Below are 24,378 nucleotides of genomic sequence, written 5' to 3'. Positions count from 1 at the left end.
GTAGACAAAAAGTTTACCATTTTCCTTTTCTTCAGTTCAGCCTCCAAATACCTTTTCTTTACAAGCACCTGCTCGAAGCTCTGATTAGTCTCCTCAAACACTGGATGGTAATCCCTGTGCGCTGTCTCTTTCCTGTAACGTGAGGAAACGGGTATTATTGGGTACAAAGCAGGAAATTAAAGAAATAGATGGCGTGGTATATTAATATAATAAATAGCAAAATTTTGGTAAGAACTATACTGTCTGGCTGATATTTGGGTGGAAATTTTATTTTCTACGCATAGTTAACTGAGATTTTTCAGTAATGATTCTAAGAAAATTTCAAACCATCAATACGTATATAAATCTGCAAGACAATTTCAAACCACCTATACGTATATAAATCTGCAAGAAAATTTCAAACCACCAATACGTAAATACCTCCGCAAGAACTACTTGTGTTACTCCTAGTATTAGTACATCCACTACTACAACTGCCACCTTAGTTCAATATTATTTGACCACTCTACTGAGTGACAGATGTGTACTTCCTTAGGCATGATGGGAGTAACCTTAATAGTTCCAAGTACATGGTCCTTTTACGTTTTATTTTATTTATTTATTTTTTTTTTTGTTTTGTTTTTTTGAAGACTTGCTGGTCAATTTAATAAGAGCCTTGATAGTAATTTGTACAAAATTAAACCCTTTGTAAGAATGTGTTAACAAGTGTTTTTCCAAAACGTAAAATTGACCATTCTCATTGAAGCACTTCCATTGTCAAATCTTCAGTTTCGGTGGCGCGTAGATTTTGCACTTTACCAAGCACTTCATGTTCACTTCTCAGTAAGTCTTGTATGTAGTTCGTAATCGAATAATGTCTATATAAATCTATCGGTTTATTAAAAAAATGAAGGAACAAATGAAGTTTGCAATAAGAACATAATGATATAGAGTTCCTTGGGCTACCATTAAAAATACATTGAATCCGTTATATTCTTTTTTACACTTGCAGTTTTGTTTGCTAATGTGCTTGCTATAAGCTCCCAAAACCCGTGGTTTACTTTAGAGCACATTGACTTTGCATGATTTGCCGAAGTGCATTCTGGAAGTTCGAGTTCCACAACGGAGGCAACCACATTGTATTTGGACTAAAGTCACAATTATTGTTTCCGGTTCAATACAGACCAATGTAGTCGTACACTTTTAGGTCATTTTTCTCTCTCTCGGTTGGGTGTTGGTATAGGAATTTGGGCATTTTTAGTATTGATTTGGAGGAAAGGTTCGCTGTTTATTCTTTAGAATAAAATCATTATAGTGTAGTTGTTTGTGTGTGTTGAAGACAGTACACAGTGATGTAATGAGGCACTGGTGCTGATCTGGAAGTGAAATCTGTGATCAATTGCACCTTGCCTTGTTTACAGTCAAGCCAAAAAGAACATTGCAAGTTAACCAAAGACAAAATCTTCACTGTACTTTCATCTTTAAAGATATTTTAAATCAACTTGGACACATGGGAAAGTTCAGTACTGACAAAAAAAAATGTAGAGACTTATAGGACACTAAATGGTGGTCAAAGGACATTTGCAACCATGAAGCGTTTGGAATACCCTCAGATTGCATTGTTAAACGTAAAGATAGATATCATCAGATCCTCAGATTCTATCATTATGGTGGCCCTCTACAGTTCCATATTTTGCATAGGTTAGATGTTTAAGTTAACGTAATTTCCCAGGTTTTTCTGATAGCTTTCTCTAAATTTTTAAAAGACTTGTATTCATAGATATTGTTAATAGAATGCTCAATTCCCTTTATTTTGACGTATGACTGATTGTTGTTGTTGAGTTTAATTATAGTGGAGTGCGCACAATTGTGCACGTGCCACTTTTTTCTGACTGCACCGCAGCCTGCTAGTTGTTCCTGAGGAAAGGAATGGTGCCACCTCCCCCAGGCTTTTATGGATTCAAGGAACCTTGATAGTTTGGCCTCAATCTGTGGGTCCATAAAGGTCCCTTACAGCTGAATGGTTGGCTGTCATTAGTGGGAAGAAGAACTCGGGAACGGTCCTGCTTGCTTTACATCGCTGGTTTCTTGTTGCATTTGCCTGGTGTTTCTTGCAGTTTTTTTCGATTTTTTTTCTTCTTCTTCAAAATGTTCTAAAAAGGGGTTTATAGAGGTTCTTAGTAGAAATCATGTATGAATAGAGATTTTCAAGGTTATTATGGTATTACTAGTCGAGGTGTTTAGGGTGTACTTCCTACGTTATGTTATTTATAGGTTTTTAGATATTGCCTCTTTAAGTTATTTATTTATTAATGTTTTTAGAGATCGAATGTTATTTATACTTTATTTAGCAAGAGACCGGAGTCCTAGCCGATTACACGGTTCGTTAAGGACATCTAGGACCGGAGTCCTAGCTGATTACTCGATTCGTTAAGGACATCTAGGACATCCGATTTTGCGGTTTCCTTAGATTTTTTATAGGTGCTTCTAAGTGAATTATTTATTGATACTTTTATAAAATTGAATGATATGTTATGGGTTTTTATGTGGTGGCTTCTAAATTTATTTAGCTAGTTACTGGGTCTTTTGGTTTTGTGGGGATAGTAATTCTATTTTGTTCCTAAGTCCTGCTGAGTCTATGAATTTATTTATATTTTTATATGTTGATTGTTTATTTTTATTAGAGTCCATAAGTAACTCTGGGTATGTGTGTGATGATGCAATCTCTCTTTGGTTTTTGATAAATATTTTCCTAGCGATATGACTGTAATTTCGCTTATAGTAGCACAATGGGCCATGACATTGGGTCTACCTTGTTCAAATGAAATCATTTGTCTCGGGAAAGGACTTGCTTACATGCTTATCTGCAACGCATTATGCAGAAGAGGTCATAGGCCTGCACTGTTCTTAGTTCGAGATGTAATTCATGAAGAGATAATACAATTTACAAGCGTCGTACTCACTTGGCAACGATATGGTAAGGTCCTGTGCCGGACATCATTCTATTGTAGACATCTTGGTGTAGATCGGCGACCCTCTTGGTGGACTCATAAAAGCAAGTAAAGATCTCTCTGTAGATTCCCTTTGGCAGGGACCCTGAAAGAATTGGTGAGTTACAACTATGATAATATATTCCTTTGAGAATAAAAAAGAAAAAAATGACAACAACAACGGTGACAACAAAGGCGATAATTGAAAAGAAGACGCATTAAATCTATTTTTTGCCTATCACAAATACGGGGGGGGGGGGGGGAGGTGGGCGAATCATGTTGATTGCGAGGATAAAACCCACAACCTTCATGTTCAATTTTGAAGAGAAAAAACATGTAGTTGTAATGCAGGTTTGTAAAATTATGTCAGAGGAGAAATAGTATACGGCATTTGTCGTCAACTGCCATCATTGTAACTTTATTAAAGTTGTTGGAAATAGAGTCTTGTTACTCAGTAAATCTTGTGGATGTAATTTTTTGTTTTAAATGTGCCTCTTTGTAGATACTGTTGACATGCGTTAGAAGCTTTCCCCCTCATCACAAGGTGACAGGCATAATATTGACTTACTGATATAACTTATTTTGCCCTTATATGCAATTCAAAACCATATTTTCGTCTAACTTTACAAACACAAACAAATGAAACGTGTGACTTTAAAAAATGTGTCTTTATTGGTAACAAATTCATGTGTGATAAGTGTTTATAATGTATTGAGAAAATTTCGAAATAGTTCAATTAGGTTTATGAAATTTTATTTCGGAAGACATTCGTGAAAATGTGTTTTCCAAATTAGAAACGGAATTTTAATTATTCAAATTCAACAAGCAAACTAGTTCTACTCATTAAAAGAGAACTTTAGATTGTATTTTAAACTTGTGTGCGATACGACATTCCTTCTTCCGTCATGTGTGTATGAGACCTGTTAAGACCAAATATGTTTTCACAAATTGAAGAGTAGCTACCAGTATTTGCAATGAGAATTATTAATACCGACAGCATAACAGTCAACAACCAATACGTCTGTTTGAAGATAAATATTCCGTTGTTTGTTACGTGTTTAAGTCTGCTATGTGTTAGACTCTTCAGTCAGGAAAAGTGCGTAAGTTTTCAGAGTGCAACTAGTTAGAAGTATGTATGTCAAATATATGACAATTTCTACAATCTAAACCGTCGGGAATAAAACTAAACCAGAACTAAATTGACGCCGTTATAGAAGTGTTGTTTGAAAACTGCCATTATAAACAACTTTATGTCCCTCTTTATGAGCGCGTGGCAGAGCGAGAAAACCATATATATATATATATAGAGAGAGAGAGAGAGAGAGAGAGAGAGAGAGAGAGAGAGAGAGATAGGTAGATAGATATAGCTATAGTTTACAATAATGTCTTGGAAATCCTCATATAAGACGGAACAGTGATCCAGACACTTTGCACCTTCGTCGCTAAGTGAGTGCCTCTACTATTAGGTGATTCACTATCCAATATCAAATAATATCCCTAAGCCGACCTGTTTGGCGGACTAATATTTTATGTTGAGAATAACAAATAGTTCCAAACACTTGACTACTTTCCTTCGTTTATTTTCAATACTTCTTAAGGTCAGTCTGATATGTCTTAAGTGTAATTGAAACGACGTAAAAATCTTCATTAAATAAAAACATGTAATTTAGCAAAACGTAAAAATTACGCCTGCTTTTTTGAACACTTCCATTCCCAAATCTTGATTTTGAGGAGAACGTTTTGTACTTTTTCAAGCGCTTCGATTTCGGAGGTAAGTAAATCTTCCATGTAGTTCGCAATCCCATACTGAATAAGTAGTGTGTGTGTGTGTGTCTGTGTGTGTGTGTGTGTGTGTGTGTGTGTGTGATCTGGATTTTTAACGTAGCTTTAACAATTTTTCAGTCATATCGATACGATGTAGCACTGGTGCATCAAGCCGCAGACATGCAAGATGATGTCCCACCCAGTCACATTATTCTGACACCAGACCGACCAGTCCTAACACTAACATCTTAATGCTGATCGCCAAGCGAGGCAGCTGTTAGTACCATTTTTGTAAGTCTTTGGTATGACTCGACCGGGATCGAACCTACGTCCTCCCGCATCCGAGGCGGACGCTCTAACCACTAGGCCATTGGAGCGGTAGAAGTGATATGTTATAAAATAATTAAAAAAAACCAGTGAAACCAAACAAACAAACGCCACACAAATAAACAAACAAACAACAACAAAAACCCACTGCAACTTATGACATTTGCGATGTAATGAAATGACAGAAAGATGCGAGCGAGGGTAGAGAACGCTTACTGTGACCAAGGTGGTCCATCCAATGTTGTAGCATTTTGATGTACTTGACCTCTATGGCGGCCCGCTCGGACATTATATTTGATATGATTCGTCTGAAACTAAACAAACAAGGATAGTTAAAACCTAGGAAAAGACTGGAATGTGCGTGATTTGTGTGCAAAAATGGAAATATTACATCAATCCCAAGAAAACATTCAAGTGTTTATCATCATTTAATTTATAAACAAAGCCGGATAAAATATATTGCATGATGGTATACATTTAGAAACTTTATATTAAATTGAAATTGTTTCTATTATATTTTGTTACTAACACTTCCTATTAAGAATATATATATATATATATATATATATATATATATATATATATATATATATATATATATATATATATATATATATATATTGATTAGGAATTTCTTGCTACGAAATAAATACGTGAGCTTTCAGGCAGCGTTGACCCGATTTAATTAACTTAACACAAAAAACAGATATTGGGCCTGTCATTATGTCCGTATTAGTTATTGAGTTTGTACTGAAACGTATTCGTAATGACGAAGTGTTGGTGGCTTTTGCATTCAAGCAAGGGCTTATATAATGTTGTGAGAACTTGTAGCCCCCAAAAAAACTTTGCAAGTCCCGTATTATTGCAAAGGATTACAAATTTAAAGAAATGTATCCACCGATATTCCTTATTGGTAATCCTTGTTATGAAAAGAGAGGTGAATTTATCACAGTGCAGACTTTGTTTAACAAAATACATTTTTCGATTTTTGTATTATTTGAATGATGGTGTTGCTTTGTGTTTGAAAGTACACAGCTAAGACTAAGGTCTGATGCGCATTGCATGGAAGATTGCTAGCTCTTTATGGCTATTTTCACTTCGCGATCTTCTGAGGTAAATTATAAAGAATAACGGATAAATAGCTTTAATTTTTGGGGCATTTTAAAACGTTGAAAATGCCTTTCAGAAAATATAAATGCACACACAATGTAAAAATTAATTTCAGCGTTTGAAAGACATGCAAATTCGTGTAATTTGTGTTATGTCAAGCACATTTCCCAAGCACACCACTGTCTGCTTCGGAAAGCACAGCGGGTTCCTAACGGTGATCTCAACTGGATGCCAACCCAAGTAGGCGAAAAGCATACAGATCAATGTTAACTGTCTCTATATTGATTGAGTTGTAAAGCAAACAGTTTTGACCTGTACACTTCCATTTTTAACTGTACTCCAGAAACCGTGTATCGGAACCATAATTGTTCGTAAATATACAAATCAACGCTTGTTTAATTTAACGAGAAAAGCCAGATGACAAAAAAAGGAACAACAAGAAAAAGAAAACTGTAGGATTTCCGAAAAAATGATTTTAAACAAAATGATCATGCAAATGGAGGTCACTTAGTCGTTATCCCTTAAAACCTGATGACATTAAGGAATATTTAGTGTATGAAAGTTATCCCGGGTATTGTTTTTCCACTGTTTCTTAGTTAAGTCACTGTGGCCTACTTATTACACATGATAAATGTCATAAATATCTCATTTGTTTGAATTCATTTGGAAATATAGTTCTGTTGTAATAAAAACCAACCTTTGGATAATCAGCATGACCTACATTTCCGTGACCATTCGATGAAGAGAGAGACATGATATTGATGTGGTGGCCGTTTCATAAATATCCATATAGAGAGTCACTTCGAAAGTAGCTCGTGTTTGTAGTTATTAAACGTGGGCATATGTCTGAAAGAACGAAGATTACCTGAAAATCGCCGGTCATGTTTCTCTAAGCAGACACATAGATATAGTCAGTGAAGAAAAAAAAGATTTATAAATTAACGGAATTGACCTCATTTCGATCGATAGATAATTGTTTTAAATAGAAAAAATATGAATGGCTGACTCAATCAGCATGAAAGATCATGTTACGTCAACCTTCTCAGAAAACTTTACATGGGCTCGCAGTGATTGGTTAAGCAGGTGTATGCTTACCCATGAGAAACGAGGAACTCTGAACGCAAACAACCATGAATAGATAAAGTAGCTGATTTACCCCGTGACTTGCAACGATTGCAGACACAACTTCTTTGTTTCTTTGGTTTAATAAATTGTTATTTTTCTAAATATTATTTGATTTTACAGAAGAAAAAACTGCTGACAACACACTGCCAAAAGTTCACTTGCCAGTGTAAGGTAGTCTTCGAACTTTATGAAGGGAAAACCGAATAGTTAATAGGAAACCATTTTACACACTTATGTATACATTTAATTCTCTGTTGGCAGAATCGGTAGATTTCAGCGGATACTTGTTTGATTATAGGAAATCTCTATTACAATAATATTTATATAACCGACTAATTAGCCAGTTGGTTCAGTCGTCAAACTTAACCAAATTTATTAGCTTTATAGTAGCATGTGTTAGTCTTGTCAACTGAACTCTGTCCAAATTCTTAATAAAATCCTATCTTGGGATATTGTCACGTGCATGTGTTTAGTACTTTATATAAAACTCAAAATAAAACAAACAGCATAGCGCCGATAAATTTGTGCGACTAATTTCGCATATATTTTATGCTTCTTCAGGCATTAACATTTTTGTTTCAAAGACCATTCTTTTAAGAAGGAGATGGCTCATTCGAAACATTATCAGCTGTTTCTGATATTTCCCCACAATAAAGAAACCGTAATTTAGCGGGACAACTGGCAATTTCTACAATATGATCAACTATAGGATAGAGTGAAATGCTACTAATCAGAAAATGGTTTGATGTATTCGAACATCTTGGTCAAGCCTTATTTCGTAAATAGCGATCAAACATTATTGTAAAACGTGTGATCTTCACATAAGCGTCAAGAGGCTGTGCTAACATGTTGAATAATGACTTGTCTTATGTTTACAATATATCGCACAAAGTATACACAAAAACTGTCAATTATTATTATTATTATTATTATTATACGTTTATTTTCATGTTTTTAAACGTTCTCTACTATTCAATACTTCACATTTGCAATCAAACGTATTTAGGTTACTTTGACGCACAATACTCCGCTTTACAATAATGCATTATACCAAACCCTAATCATCACTCAGTGTGTTTAATTGGAAACACTGACTCGACGTCCAAGTCAGTAAGATATAATGGAAATATCAATGGAATGTTAGTACAAAATTATCTCAATCAAATGCGATCTTTTGCGTGTAAGATACAGTTCTCGTATGTATGGGATTGCAGTGAAGTCTACATATGAATAGACTTAGTTGTGGGTTTTTCTTTGTTTGTTTCTTTCTTTTTTTTATACTGAAATTTTTTATTATATTCTGAACTCGACAAAACTTTATGTTTAAGCAAGGTATTTCTGCTACGTAAGAGTACTGTATTTTATTGTTGCATTTTGTTTGAATCCTCGTAAATTGCTGAATATACAAAACAGTGCGCTTTTTTAAGTACAAAGTAAACTAAGGTGCTAGATAAGAGGGAACCAATTATCTCTTTATGTGTTAGGTCATCTACACTTGTGAAAAGCCCATGAAGCTAAAATATGCAAGAAATCTGAAGCAGACATTTTTTGAGCGATGTCAACGGAAGAATAGCTTGGCACTGAAAGAGTGATTTTCTACATGCTCGCAAGATTCAAAGAAGAAAGAAGTAAATTTAATTTTGGAGCAGATACATCATGTTGAAGAAAATAAACGTTAGTAAATCAGCAATATTACACTTGAATACATTTCTTTGCTTCAACAATGGAATTAAATGAGTGGATTAAAGTCATTTCAGTGCACTGACGGTCATTTGCCACGAGTTGACTCTATGTCCGTCTAATCAATTCTCTTTACACCTTTACAGAAATCAAGAACGAGAATCACACTAATTAACCCCAACGCAAATGCAATGAACTGGTAAAAGAGCTATTTACAACTTACTTGATGGAGAAACTATTGACAGTCAGCGCTCCTTCCACTAAGAGAAAATCTGACGGATGAAACTCCGTGTTGTTGTTCCCAGACATTAACTCGTGAACGTGGTTCGATGGAAGAATTACCATTTCCAAGCACATAATGAACAGAACCTGCTGTGTTGAACGGTTTAAAGTCTACACAGACTGCTATAGCTACAGACCATGGCATCTCGTACCGAGGTGCCACTATTTGACGTAAAATGTCTGATTCAAAACCGATCCATGCTTTTAATGTGTTTATCGATTATGTTAAATATTACCTGATTTGTATTACTATTTCAAACGACAGAAGGAAATAATTACTATATATCATTCCCACATGTATATAATTTAATATGTCCGATGGATGAATCGTTATTTTCCAATATTTATCACTCTACATGTCTGAATGTGAAATATTCTATTATTTTACCCACCTATAGCTTGCTAACATGTTTATCTTTCTCTATGCGTGCTTTCATGCGTGCGTGAATCATCCCCTTCGAAAAGAAAACGTATTATTTATATATCTTACAGAGATGCAGATAGCTAATCAAGGAATGTGACATATTTTTCAGAGTAAATGTTCAACACGGTGTCGCAAGTTTTATATTAAACCTAGGACGACTCATTACGTTTGTTTTCTGTTTGGCGTGTGTGCGTTTGTTCGTGTTTGCGTGTTTGCATTATTGTTGTTTTTCTGCCTCATATTTTGAAATTGTCAATAATTGTGTTATCCGCACGTGTATCTATCTATCTGTGTGTGTGTGTGTTTAGAGGTGCCCCTTGTCCATATGTACGGGCGCCCATGGCAGGCGTCAACAATCTCAGTGTTGTGTGCGAACGTTTTTAAAGGTCACATGACTTCTATATCACTTGTTGCATTCGTATGAGACTGCTTGATAATATGGCTATCGAGTTAAAGTTTAGTATGTCATATGCTAGTAGTTAATGTCTCGCCGCCTACTTAAGCATCACGGTGTACAATATTGACGCTAAAATTGTTGAACGTTACATGTCTTGTTACATCAGTCACTGCATTCAAATGAAACATGGGACAACATTATCTTGGGTTTAGAAATTACTGACTTGCTTTCATCGCTTGCTTAAGCAGAAAGATTGGTTCGTCATCGTGAACAATGTTAAAGTGTGTAGTTAAGTCTTTGAGAGCCCCATGTTATCTGCACTTGTTGCTGCATTTAGTTGAGTCCTAGCTATGCAATTACTGTAGATGGCAAATGTATCCATGACTTGACTGTCTTACTTACTTAAGCATCATGTTCATCAATTACTGTAGATGGCAAATGTATCCATGTCTTGACTGTCTTACCTATTTAAGCATTATGGTCATCAATTAGTGTAGATGGCAAATGTATCCATGTCTTGACTGTCTTACTTACTTAAGCATCATGTTCATCAATTACTGTAGATGGCAAATGTATCCATGTCTTGACTGTCTTATTTATTTAAGCATTGTGGTCATCAATTACCGTAGATGGCAAATGTATCCATGTCTTGACTGTCTTACTTATTTAAGCATTGTGGTCATCAATTACCGTAGATGGCAAATGTATCCATGTCTTGACTGTCTTATTTATTTAAACATTGTGGTCATCAATTACCGTAGATGGCAAATGTATCCATGTCTTGACTGTCTTATTTATTTAAACATTGTGGTCATCAATTACCGTAGATGGCAAATGTATCCATGTCTTGACTGTCTTACTTATTTAAGCATTATGGTAATCTATTAGTGTAGATGGCAAATGTATCCATGTCTTGACTGTCTTACTTACTTAAGCATCATGTTCATCAATTACTGTAGATGGCAAATGTATCCATGTCTTGACTGTCTTACTTACTTAAGCATTGTGGTCATCAGATACTGTAGATGGCAAATGTATCCACGTCTTGACTGTCTTACTTATTTAAGCATTGTGGTCATCAATTACCGTAGATGGCAAATGTATCCATGTCTTGACTGTCTTATTTATTTAAGCATTGTGGTCATCAATTACTATAGATGGCAAATGTATCCATGTCTTGACTGTCTTATTTATTTAAGCATTGTGGTCATCAGGTACTGTAGATGGCAAATGTATCCATGTCTTGACTGTCTTACTTATTTAAGCATTGTGGTCATCAATTACCGTAGATGGCAAATGTATCCATGTCTTGACTGTCTTACTTATTTAAGCATTGTGGTCATCAATTACCGTAGATGGCAAATGTATCCATGTCTTGACTGTCTTGTTTATTTAAGCATTGTGGTCATCAGATACTGTAGATGGCACATGTATCCATGTCTTGACTGTCTTACTTATTTAAGCATTGTGGTCATCAATTACTGTAGATGGACAATGTATCCATGTCTTGACTGTCTTACTTATTTAAGCATTGTGGTCATCAATTACCGTAGATGGCAAATGTATCCATGTCTTGACTGTCTTATTTATTTAAACATTGTGGTCATCAATTACTGTAGATGGCAAATGTATCCATGTCTTGACTGTCTTACTTATTTAAGCATTGTGGTCATCAATTACCGTAGATGGCAAATGTATCCATGTCTTGACTGTCTTACTTATTTAAGCATTGTGGTCACCAATTACCGTAGATGGCAAATGTATCCATGTCTTGACTGTCTTATTTATTTAAACATTGTGGTCATCAATTACTGTAGATGGCAAATGTGTCCATGTCTTGACTGTCTTACTTATTTAAGCATTGTGGTCATCAATTACCGTAGATGGCAAATGTATCCATGTCTTGACTGTCTTATTTATTTAAGCATTGTGGTCATCAATTACCGTAGATGGCAAATCTATCCATGTCTTGACTGTCTTATTTATTTAAACATTGTGGTCATCAATTACTGTAGATGGCAAATGTATCCATGTCTTGACTGTCTTACTTATTTAAGCATTGTGGTCATCAATTACCGTAGATGGCAAATGTATCCATGTCTTGATTGTCTTATTTATTTAAGCATTGTGGTCATCAATTACTGTAGATGGCAAATGTATCCATGTCTTGACTGTCTTATTTATTTAAGCATTGTGGTCATCAGATACTGTAGATGGCAAATGTATCCATGTCTTGACTGTCTTACTTATTTAAGCATTGTGGTCATCAATTACCGTAGATGGCAAATGTATCCATGTCTTGACTGTCTTACTTATTTAAGCATTGTGGTCATCAATTACCGTAGATGGCAAATGTATCCATGTCTTGACTGTCTTATTTATTTAAGCATTGTGGTCATCAATTACCGTAGATGGCAAATGTATCCATGTCTTGACTGTCTTATTTATTTAAACATTGTGGTCATCAATTACTGTAGATGGCAAATGTATCCATGTCTTGACTGTCTTACTTATTTAAGCATTGTGGTCATCAATTACCGTAGATGGCAAATGTATCCATGTCTTGACTGTCTTATTTATATAAACATTGTGGTCATCAATTACCGTAGATGGCAAATGTATCCATGTCTTGACTGTCTTATTTATTTAAACATTGTGGTCATCAATTACCGTAGATGGCAAATGTATCCATGTCTTGACTGTCTTATTTATTTAAACATTGTGGTCATCAATTACTGTAGATGGCAAATGTATCCATGTCTTGACTGTCTTACTTATTTAGGCATTGTGGACATCAATTACTGTAGATGTCAAATGTATCCATGTCTTGACTGTCTTACTTATTTAAGCATTGTGGTCATCAATTACCGTAGATGGCAAATGTATCCATGTCTTGACTGTCTTACTTACTTAAGCATTGTGGTCATCAATTACCGTAGATGGCAAATGTATCCATGTCTTGACTGTCTTATTTATTTAAGCATTGTGGTCATCAATTACCGTAGATGGCAAATGTATCCATGTCTTGACTGTCTTATTTATTTAAACATTGTGGTCATCAATTACTGTAGATGGCAAATGTATCCATGTCTTGACTGTCTTACTTATTTAAGCATTGTGGTCATCAGTTACCGTAGATGGCAAATGTATTCATGTCTTGACTCTTATTTATTTAAGCATTGTGGTCATCAATTACTGTAGATGGCAAATGTATCCATGTCTTGACTGTCTTACTTATTTAAACATTGTGGTCATCAATTACCGTAGATGGCAAATGTATCCATGTCATGACTGTCTTACTTACTTAAGCATCGTGGTCATCAATTACTGTAGATGGCAAATGTATCCATGTCATGACTGTCTTACTTATTTAAGCATTGTGGTCATCAGATACTGTAGATGGCAAATGTATCCATGTCTTGACTGTCTTACTTATTTAAGCATTATGGTCATCAAATACTGTAGATTGCAAATGTATCCATGTCATGACTGTCTTATTTATTTAAGCATCATGGTCATTAATTACTGTAGATGGCAAATGTATCCATGCCTTGACTGTCTTACTTATTCAAGCATTGTGGTCATCAATTACTGCAGATGGCAAATGTATCCATGTCTTGACTGTCTTACTTATTTAAGCATTGTGGTCATCAATTACTGCAGATGGCAAATGTATCCATGTCTTGACTGTCTTACTTATTTAAGCATTGTGGTCATCAATTACTGCAGATGGCAAATGTATCCATGTCTTGGCTGTCTTACTTACTTAAGCATTGTGGTCATCAATTACTGTAGATGGCAAATGTATCCATGTCTTGACTCTCTTACTTATTTAAGCATTGTGGTCATCAATTACTGTAGATGGCAAATGTATCCATGTCATGACTGTCTTACTTACTTAAGCATCGTAGTCATCAATTACTGTAGATGGCAAATGTATCCATGTCATGACTGTCTTACTTATTTAAGCATCGTGGTCATCAATTACTGTAGATGGCAAATGTATCCATGTCTTGACTGTCTTACTTATTTAAGCATTGTGGTCATCAATTACCGTAGATGGCAAATGTATCCATGTCATGACTGTCTTACTTGCTTAAGCATCGTGGTCATCAATTACTGTAGATGGCAAATGTATCCATGTCATGACTGTCTTACTTATTTAAGCATTGTGGTCATCAGATACTGTAGATGGCAAATGTTTCCATGTCTTGACTGTCTTACTTATTTAAACATTATGGACATAAATTACTGTAGATAGCAAATGTATCCATGTCTTGGCTGTCTTACTTATTTATGCATTATGGTAATATATTACTGTAGATGGCAAATGTATCCATGTCTTGACTGTCTTATTTATTTACGCATCATGGTCATCAATTACTGTAGATGGCAAATGTATCCATGTCTTGACTGTCTTACTTATTTAAGCATTGTGGACATCAATTACTGTAGATGTCAAATGTATCCATGTCTTGACTGTCTTATTTATTTAAGCATTATGGACATCAATTACTGTAGATGGCAAATGTATCCATGTCTTGACTGTCTTACTTATTTAAGCATTGTGGACATCAATTACTGTAGATGTCAAATGTATCCATGTCTTGACTGTCTTATTTATTTAAGCATTATGGACATCAATTACTGTAGATGGCAAATGTATCCATGTCTTGACTGTCTTATTTATTTAAGCATTATGGACATCAATTACTGTAGATGGCAAATGTATCCATGTCTTGACTGTCTTACTTATTTAAGCATTGTGGACATCAATTACTGTAGATGGCAAATGTATCCATGTCTTGACTGTCTTACTTATTTAAGCATTGTGGACATCAATTACTGTAGATGTCAAATGTATCCATGTCTTGACTGTCTTACTTATTTAAGCATTGTGGACATCAATTACTGTAGATGGCAAATGTATCCATGTCTTGACTGTCTTACTTATTTAAGCATTGTGGACATCAATTACTGTAGATGTCAAATGTATCCATGTCTTGACTGTCTTTTTTATTTAAGCATTGTGGACATCAATTACTGTAGATGGCAAATGTATCCATGTCTTGACTGTCTTATTTATTTAAGCATTGTGGTCATCAATTACTGTAGATGGCAAATGTATCCATGTCTTGACTGTCTTACTTATTTAAACATTATGGTTATCAATATTTAAGTAATGTGTTTAATTGTATGACAATTAGATGGCGGCATTATACCAAGCCACGTGAGGACTCATGCAAGACAGTTAGGTGTCGGCATAATACCAAGCCACACGAGAACTCCCGTGAGATAGTGGGTTCCGCTGAACACTTATTACTTAAACCAAATCCGGAGTCAGTCTTTCACACGAGTTATTCATACAGCATGTAAATATCCACGCTTTTTAATGCATTCGCCGAAATTCTACTACTTTGTCATTTCGTCATCAGATCCACAAGGCCATATATAATCAGTGAAATTCGGCAATAGTAAAGTCAAAATACGTGTGAGTTTTAATTGTTCTGGACAGAGTATTTGCAAGACTTGATGAAGTCTCGAGTTATAACTGTCTGACTATTGGGATCCGTATTAGGACAAGATGAATTTAGCCTGAGCAAACGTCATAGGACGTCATATGATTTATTAAGTCCATAATTGCCTTCTCTCTTGGTAACTGTCCTCATACAGTGTTGTCTGGTGAAATATATCGAATATTAGTGCATCACATGATACATTCTCGAGTACCGATTGGCTAACTGCAAGGATAATTTTTTTTTTTTTTTGGGGGGGGGCAGAATTTATTTCTCGTGCACTCTTTGCTCCTCTACCTGAATACGTTAACCACACCTGTTTCAAGTTACAACATTGGCACGGATGTACATACTATAACGATTCTCCAACAGTACGATCTGGTTCGGTATAGTGCCTATTCCTGTGGCTTGGGAACCATACCAACAAGACAGTAAATGGACAACAACTTTCTGAACAGAAAGCCATAATAGACATAAAATCTAATTATGATGTCAACAGTGAGGGTAGACTCACATTTTAAATTAAAAAAATTCATCCGTTTTTAGCATTAACACTAGGGCCATGACTTCAGATTTAAGATCCTCCGTTAGACTATGGCAAATAATGACACAAAGCAAGCCAAGTACAAACCTTGTCTGAGTTTCCTCTTACCCTTGTCACCCTATTTTTGATATTTATACATTCATGTTGGGGTGTAGGGTCAGAGTTCATTCCCTATCGAAAAGTTGGAATTCGCCGACACCATTTGGCGTTGGCATGGGGTAGCCGCTTACTAGCCGGCCCAGCAAACTTGAACGACCTTTAATCAAAATATACCTGAATGAGATCGATATGAATATGATTTATTTTATCAGAAAATGCGATCATAGCATTTGTTATATCTTTAATTCGCTGACAGACGAAACGAAATTACATTGCTGCTGAAATTTGACATGGATCCGGCCATTTGCATTCCTAGTCACGTGACTACACAACTCTCGCAACCTACATGTAAACGACATCAGAGGTCATACACTCACGTGATATCAACAACACACCATTTCTAGTGTTGCTGTAGGAAAACAAATCGAACATATAAGGTGGCGCTCTACAGTTTCGTATTTTGCATAGGTTCAGGATTTTAAAGAAAAAGAATTTCCCTGGCTTTCCTCACTGGTTGTACTGGCTATTTAAAAAAGACCTTGTATATCTTAGGTATAATGCAAAGAACCTTTAATTCCCTTTATTTTGGTGTATGATTGATGGGTGTACTGTGGGTTATAGAATATACAGCTTGGCCTTACTTCAGATGTGCACCTTTCAAAAAAGTGCTAGCTCTACTTGGTCATTTTCACTTCCTGAACTTCAGAGGTAAATTGTATAAAAAAGAGCCGATAACTTTTTTACATTTTATATATTTGGTAATTCATTCATTGCACTTTCAGAAGCTGGTATTGTCTAGTCTGGCAAAATTCATTTTCCCTATTTTAATAGCTGCTATATATAGTGTACTTTAGACTAATTCAAGCAGATTTTTTAACACAAGGGAGCAGTCATTTTTGTTAGCAGTGTGCTTAAATCATGTAAAATTTTCAAAAGTACAATATCCAAAAGAAATATCATCCGCATTACATTAATGTAGCATACAGGTATGCCAACATTGTCTCCATTGTGCATGTTTTAAATGCGAACTACTTCACCTTACATACGTCACTCTCTCAAAAGTACGTATTATTTTGCAATCCATTATGTGATGCACTAAATGAAAGTCACATAAAAATTTTCTATTGAAAAATGAAAAAACATAAACTCATCAAAATATTTATTCTGAAAACAACGACCGGAAATCTATAAATGATGCAGCATTCTGAGACAACAACAAAAACAGATTCACTACGCAGAGAGGAGATATCATGTGTTAGTCACCTGACACAACAAATACATCGCTGACACGTGCTCGGTACTTCTTGAAAATGGTTTTATCTACCCTACTGGGATACAGACTGGTTTCTGGTCGTTGTTCTCAGAATAAATATGTTGAGAATTAAGTGTGCATTATATTTATTTACAAACATTAAGTGACTTCTACATAAGATATCCAAATTCCATGTTCAACAACTTTGGAAATTTGTTTATTGGTTATATCACGTGATTAAATGACCTCTGATGTCATTAAAATGTAGGTTGCGAGAGTTGTATAGTCATGTGACTCGAAATGCAAATGAGCAGATCCAGGTCAAAGTTCAGAAACAATGTACTGTCGTCTCGTCTGTCAGCGGATTAAAGATATGACGAATGCTATGCTCACGAATTTTGAGAAAAAATATTATATTCCTATCGATTTTATGCAGGTATATATTTTTTAAATGAAAGGTCGTTCTAGTTTGCTGGGCCGGCTAGGAAGCGGCTACCCCATGCCGACACCAAATGGTGTCGGCGAATTCCAACTTTTCGATAGGGAATGGACTCTGACCCTACACCCCAACATAAATGTCCAAATATCAAAAATCGGGTGACAGGGGTCAGAGGAAACCCGGACTAGTACAAACACTATAAGCTTATTCAACGCCGTCTTTAGCAAACGCGGGGCCCGATTTGGATCATTTTGGCGCCCCCCCCCCCCCCCCGGTTTTACTTATGGGGACCCCTGTGAGCACGGCATTTGGAAATAAACTTATAAACAAGTTTTATATGATATTGAACTTAAAATTTTTTTCCATCGCTTTAAAATTACTTTCTCTCTAAAGATATATGTTTTTAAAAATTACTAATGCTCGGGCCCCCTGTGAGCGCGGAGGATTGGGTTAAATTGGTAACATCGGCCTAAGGCCAGCAATGAGGTTATTTAGAAAGCCAGCAAAGGTCACGACCCTAGAACACGGTAGGATCAGAAGCTGCTTTTTAGTATTCTACGCTCCATCACCCCAAGTAGATTTTTGTTATTAGTATTCCACACCCCATCACCCCAAGTAGAATTTTGTTATTAGTATCCCACGCCCCATCACCCCAAGTAGATTTTTGTTATTAGTATCCCACGCCCAATCACCCAAGTAGATTTTTTTATTAGTATCCCACGCTCCATCACCCCAAGTAGATTTTTGTTATTAGTATCCCACGCCCAATCACCCCAAGTAGATTTTTGTTTTTAGTATCCCACACCCCATCACCCCAAGTAGATTTTTGTTATTAGTATCCCACGCTCCATCATCCCAAGTATATTTTTGTCATTAGTATCCCACGCCCCATCACCCCAAGTAGATGTTTGTTATTAGTATCCCACGCTCCATCACCCCAAGTAGATTTTTGTTATTAGTATCCCACGCTCCATCATCCCAGGTATATTTTTGTCATTAGTATCCCACGCCCCATCACCCTAAGTAGATTTTTGTTTATAATATCCCACGCTCCATCATCCCAAGTATATTTTTTTTCATTATTATCCCACGCCCCATCACCCCAAGTAGATTTTTGTAATTAGTATCCCATGCCCCATCACCCTAAGTAGATTTTTGTTATTAGCATCCCACGCTCCATCATCCCAAGTATATTTTTGTCATTAGTATCACCCCAAGTAGATTTTTGTTTTATACATAAAAAGCACATTACAAGTGTGCAGACTGCGCACGATTCTAAGTCCATTCTCTGCTCCAGCTTTTTAACCATCTCACATCAACACTCGTAATAGTATCAAAACGTCGGAATTTAGCATACTGATCGAAACGTTTCCAAAATGCAAAGTATTTCGAGCCAATTTCACCCTTTAGCCGCTTAAACCTACCCCCATCCCATCCTAGATAATTGCCTTAATAATATCAAAGTGAGAGAATTTAACAATGTTACATATTAATTGAAAATATGCCCCTCACCCAAAACGTAATAATATCAAAGTGACGGAATTTAACAATGTTACATATTAATTGAAAATATGCCCCTCACCCAAAACGTAATAATATCAAAGTGACAAAATTTAACAATGTTACAAATGAATTGAAAATATGCCCCCTCACCCAACACGTAATAATATCAAAGTGACGGAATTTAACAATGTTACAAATTAATTAAAAATATGCCCCTCACCCAACACGTAAAAATATCAAAGTGACAGAATTTAACAATGTTACAAATTAATTGAAAATATGCCCCTCACCCAACACGTAATAATATCAAAGTGACAGAATTTAACAATGTTACAAATGAATTGAAAATATGCCCCTCACCCAACACGTAATATTATCAAAGTGACAGAATTTAACAATGTTACAAATTAATTGAAAATATGCCCCTCACCCAACACGTAATAATATCAAAGTGACAGAATTTAACAATGTTACAAATTAATTGAAAATATGCCCCCTCACCCAACACGTAATAATATCAAAGTGACGGAATTTAACAATGTTACAAATTAATTAAAAATATGCCCCTCACCCAACACGTAATAATATCAAAGTGACAGAATTTAACAATGTTACAAATTAATTGAAAATATGCCCCTCACCCAACACGTAATAATATTAAACTAACAGAATTTAACAATTTTACATATTAATTGAAAATATGCCCCTCACCCAACACGTAATAATATCAAAGTGACGGAATTTAACAATGTTACAAATTAATTGAAAATATGCCCCTCACCCAACACGTAATAATATCAAAGTGACAGAATTTAACAATGTTACAAATGAACTGAAAATATGCCCCTCACCCAACACGTAATAATATCAAAGTGACAGAATTTAATAATGTTACAAATTAATTGAAAACATGCCCCTCACCCAACACGTAATAATATTAAACTAACAGAATTTAACAATTTTACATATTAATTGAAAATATGCCCCTCACCCAACACGTAATAATATCAAAGTGACGGAATTTAACAATGTTACAAATTAATTGAAAATATGCCCCTCACCCAACACGTAATAATATCAAAGTGACAGAATTTAACAATGTTACAAATTAATTGAAAATATGCCCCTCACCCAACACGTAATAATATTAAACTAACAGAATTTAACAATTTTACATATTAATTGAAAATATGCCCCTCACCCAACACGTAATAATATCAAAGTGACGGAATTTAACAATGTTACAAATGAACTGAAAATATGCCCCTCACCCAACACGTAATAATATCAAAGTGACAAAATTTAACAATGTTACAAATGAATCAAAATTACGCCCCTCACCCAACACGTAATAATATCGTAGCGTTGGAATTCAACATATTGATCGAAAATTCAAGCCGTAATCACGGTACTGTTGTCAAGAAACAAGACGCACCATGAAGTAGATCGATGTTATAGACGCATAACCTGACCAGTTTCCAGAGAAACAACGTTTAAAGTAAAGTAAACTCAGTACATGGTTAAAAATAGCCATAATATTTAAATGTTCAAACTGAATTCGTATACATAACAGCCGAGACAAAATTAACGAATCGATATACATCGATCAAAACATATACAACACATACGCTTTATTAGTTTCAACATTAATTGAACATATAATAAACAAGTTTTCCATTTTAACGATGTCCTCTAGGGCATGTACTTATTATTGATGCATTTCATCCAAGTGTTTTTTTCTTTTTTCAATTTCCCGTGATACGGTTATAATTGTGAAAACCTAATGTCGTGGAATGTGGAATGGAATGCAAATTTAATAGTGGAATGGCAAAAGAACGTTAAGAAGTAAAACATCACATTTTAAATTGGAAATTTCCAAATTTAAAATAACATGGAAACTTTTAAAATGCATACATAAAAATGAAAAAGATTAAAATGCAATGACTCTCATCAATCAATCAAAATCTTGACATCAAATTTATACATGTTTCAAATCACCATGACATAACTTCAAGAGCATTTAACGAGTATGGTTGCGCTCAAATGAAAAGGAAAATCTTGCTCCAAATACAAGCAAAGAAATAGCAGCACCACTTATATCATTCTGCAACACCCTTAAAATTTTAAACAACCATCCGAAATCGAATCTATGGATTCCATATGACCTTGACCTGATAAAAAAGTCAATATGATAATGTGGTCGATACGTCCTATAAAGAGTTGTTTAAAAAAGGTCACATTGCGATATAAAAACCCATTTCTCTTGTGAGGCATATGATGATACAATAAATTATTTTTTTAATAATCTATGTAAACTGGTATTTTTCTTTTCATTTTTGGGGGCATGTTTCAAACTAAAGAAAATCACAAGTACAATTATTATCGTCTTTTGTTATATCACGAACTAGTTCAAACCTTAGCTCTCTCTCTCTCTCTCTCTCTCTCTCTCTCTCTCTCTCTCTCTCTCTCCACAGCCTAGCTAGCGTGGCAAATCTCTCAGGGTTCATAATTTGGATACGTTGCAAGTAAAGACCTCATATTTAACTAAGCAAGTTTAGATATTTTACAAGCCAAGCCAAGCCCCCCATTAGGTGTACACCTTATTGTACTTTTGAGACAGTGATCGGAACAAGGTGCAGTTGTTTGCACTGGCAACATGCACAATTGATATACTATCGGCACACATATGTGTTACTTTCACGTAATGGGACTGAAATTCTTTGCATGAAATAGTTATGGAAACTATGCACTATCTCTCAAAATGGCTGATCCCACGAGATTGAAAAATGAGACTAAACTAATCACAAGTACACTAACTGTTATTAAAATGAAGAATATTAGTTTTATAAGAGTAGCCGTTACCAATGTATTAATGTGGAATAAAAGAAATATACAGTATATAAAAATAATAAATGTTATTGTCTCGTCTGTTTCCAGTTTATCTTTCAAGTACAGGAAGTGAAATGTAATCAAGTGGAGTCAACAGTCTTTTGAGAGGGGCACATCTGATGGCCAATTTGTATACTCTATAACCCAAAGTACACCAATCAATTATATACCAAAATAAAGTGAATGAAACGTTAATAAAGTAATACATAAGATACAAAAAGTATCTTTTAAATAACTAGGACACCATGTGAGGGAATCATGTGAAATTCTTTTTCTTTTAAAACCAAAACATATGTGAAGTGTGAAACTGTGGTGCACAACCTAAATCATATAGCCAGTGATGGCGTAATCGATCCAATCAATGTGTTTGTTAAGAACAGTAGGAGCCTTACTCTACCTTACTTTATGATTATTCCCTATTGGACATGACAGTTATAAATAATTTGTAGCTGTAGTCTTCGAGACAGTTTTATATGCAGATTAATCAGCTTTTATGATAACTGAATTTGTTTTAATGTTCGACAATATTTGCATTTAGCTTTGGGCACAACTGTTATGTTTGAAGTTCGCCAGATTTATATGAAGGTGGCAGTAATTGAATTATTTTTAAATACAAAAATCGAACAAAAATCTATAAACGTGCAAGTAAAACTGTCACAGAGAGAGAGAGAGAGAGAGAGAGAGAGACTCAGTAAACGAAGTTTGGCATACAGGGTTCGGTCCATTAATTTATTTCCCAGATAGCTTAATGTTAATATTTTAAAAAATGAGAATAATTTCTGCATTGAATTGGCATACGAAACGTACATTAGATTAGAGTGCAAACCGCACATTAGATTGGCATACAAAACGTACATTAGATTAGATTACAAACCGCACATTAGACTGGCATACAAAACGTACATTAGATAAGATTGCAAACCGCATATTAGATTGGCACACAAAACGTGCATTAGATTAGATTGCAAACCGCACATTAGATTGGCATACAAAACGTACATTAGATTAGATTACAAACCGCACATTAGACTGGCATACAAAACGTACATTAGATTAGATTACAAACCGCACATTAGACTGGCATACAAAACGTACATTAGATTAGATTACAAATCGCACATTAGATTGGCATACAAAACGTACATTAGATTAGATTACAAACCGCACATTAGATTGGCACACAAAACGTACATTAGATTAGAGTGCAAACCGCACATTAGATTGGCATACAAAACGTACATTAGATTAGATTGCAAACCGCACATTAGATTGGCATACAAAACGTACATTAGATTAGATTACAAACCGCACATTAGATTGGCATACAAAACGTACATTAGATTCGAGTGCAAACCGCACATTAGATTGGCATACAAAACGTGCATTAGATTAGATTGCAAACCGCACATTAGATTGGCATACAAAACGTACATTAGATTAGAGTGCAAACCGCACATTAGATTGGCATACAAAACGTACATTAGATTAGAGTGCAAACCGCACATTAGATTGGCATACAAAACGTACATTAGATTCGAGTGCAAACCGCACATTAGATTGGCATACAAAACGTACATTAGATTAGATTACAAATCGCACATTAGATTGGCATACAAAACGTACATTAGATTAGACTGCAAACCGCACATTAGATTGGCATACAAAACGCGCATTAGATTAGATTATAAACCGCACATTAGATTGGCACACAAAACGTACATTAGATTAGAGTGCAAACCGCACATTAGATTGGCATACAAAACGTGCATTAGATTAGAGTGCAAACCGCACATTAGATTGGCATACAAACTGAACATGATTCCATATAACAAAGAGAAAATGTTTCAGCCTTGAAAAAACAGGTGTTTTGTCATTAGTCTCGTGCTGCTAAGCAAGGGAATTCCCTGATCTTCATCTAATAACATAACTTCAAACTAACAGTCCAGTAGGAAATTAAATATAGGATATCAAAATAAAAGTAAATATTTGTTGTTAACTATAATACGTAGATAGATGTTTATGAAATGTATACTGGAAGAGAGTTAAATCCATTTACTA

At 35.1% G+C, this 24,378-nt stretch overlaps 1 protein-coding gene across 3 annotated transcripts in view; it reads right to left on the bottom strand.

Moving 5' to 3' along the window:
* The window catches only part of LOC149785585 (uncharacterized), a 95,263-nt gene that overhangs the window by 50,487 nt on the left and 20,398 nt on the right, over positions 1 to 24,378 (bottom strand). For 2 of the 3 annotated variants that reach the window (XM_089979383.1, XM_089979384.1), the window contains exons 2-4: positions 5,277 to 5,374; positions 2,943 to 3,075; positions 18 to 132 (exon numbers count right to left, since the gene is read on the bottom strand). In XM_089979383.1, coding sequence (XP_089835509.1) covers positions 18 to 132; positions 2,943 to 3,075; positions 5,277 to 5,374 — 346 coding nt within the window. Of the gene's footprint in view, positions 1 to 17; positions 133 to 2,942; positions 3,076 to 5,276; positions 5,375 to 9,198; positions 9,336 to 24,378 lie in introns of those variants that run through there. The other variant, XM_089979382.1, reaches the window with a different exon arrangement.

This window comes from Sinohyriopsis cumingii, chromosome 13, assembly GCF_028554795.1.
Source record: "Sinohyriopsis cumingii isolate HCF-2022 chromosome 13, ASM2855479v2, whole genome shotgun sequence".
Lineage (NCBI taxonomy): Eukaryota > Metazoa > Mollusca > Bivalvia > Unionida > Unionidae > Sinohyriopsis > Sinohyriopsis cumingii.
This window is presented reverse-complemented; position numbering and strand designations above follow the sequence as displayed.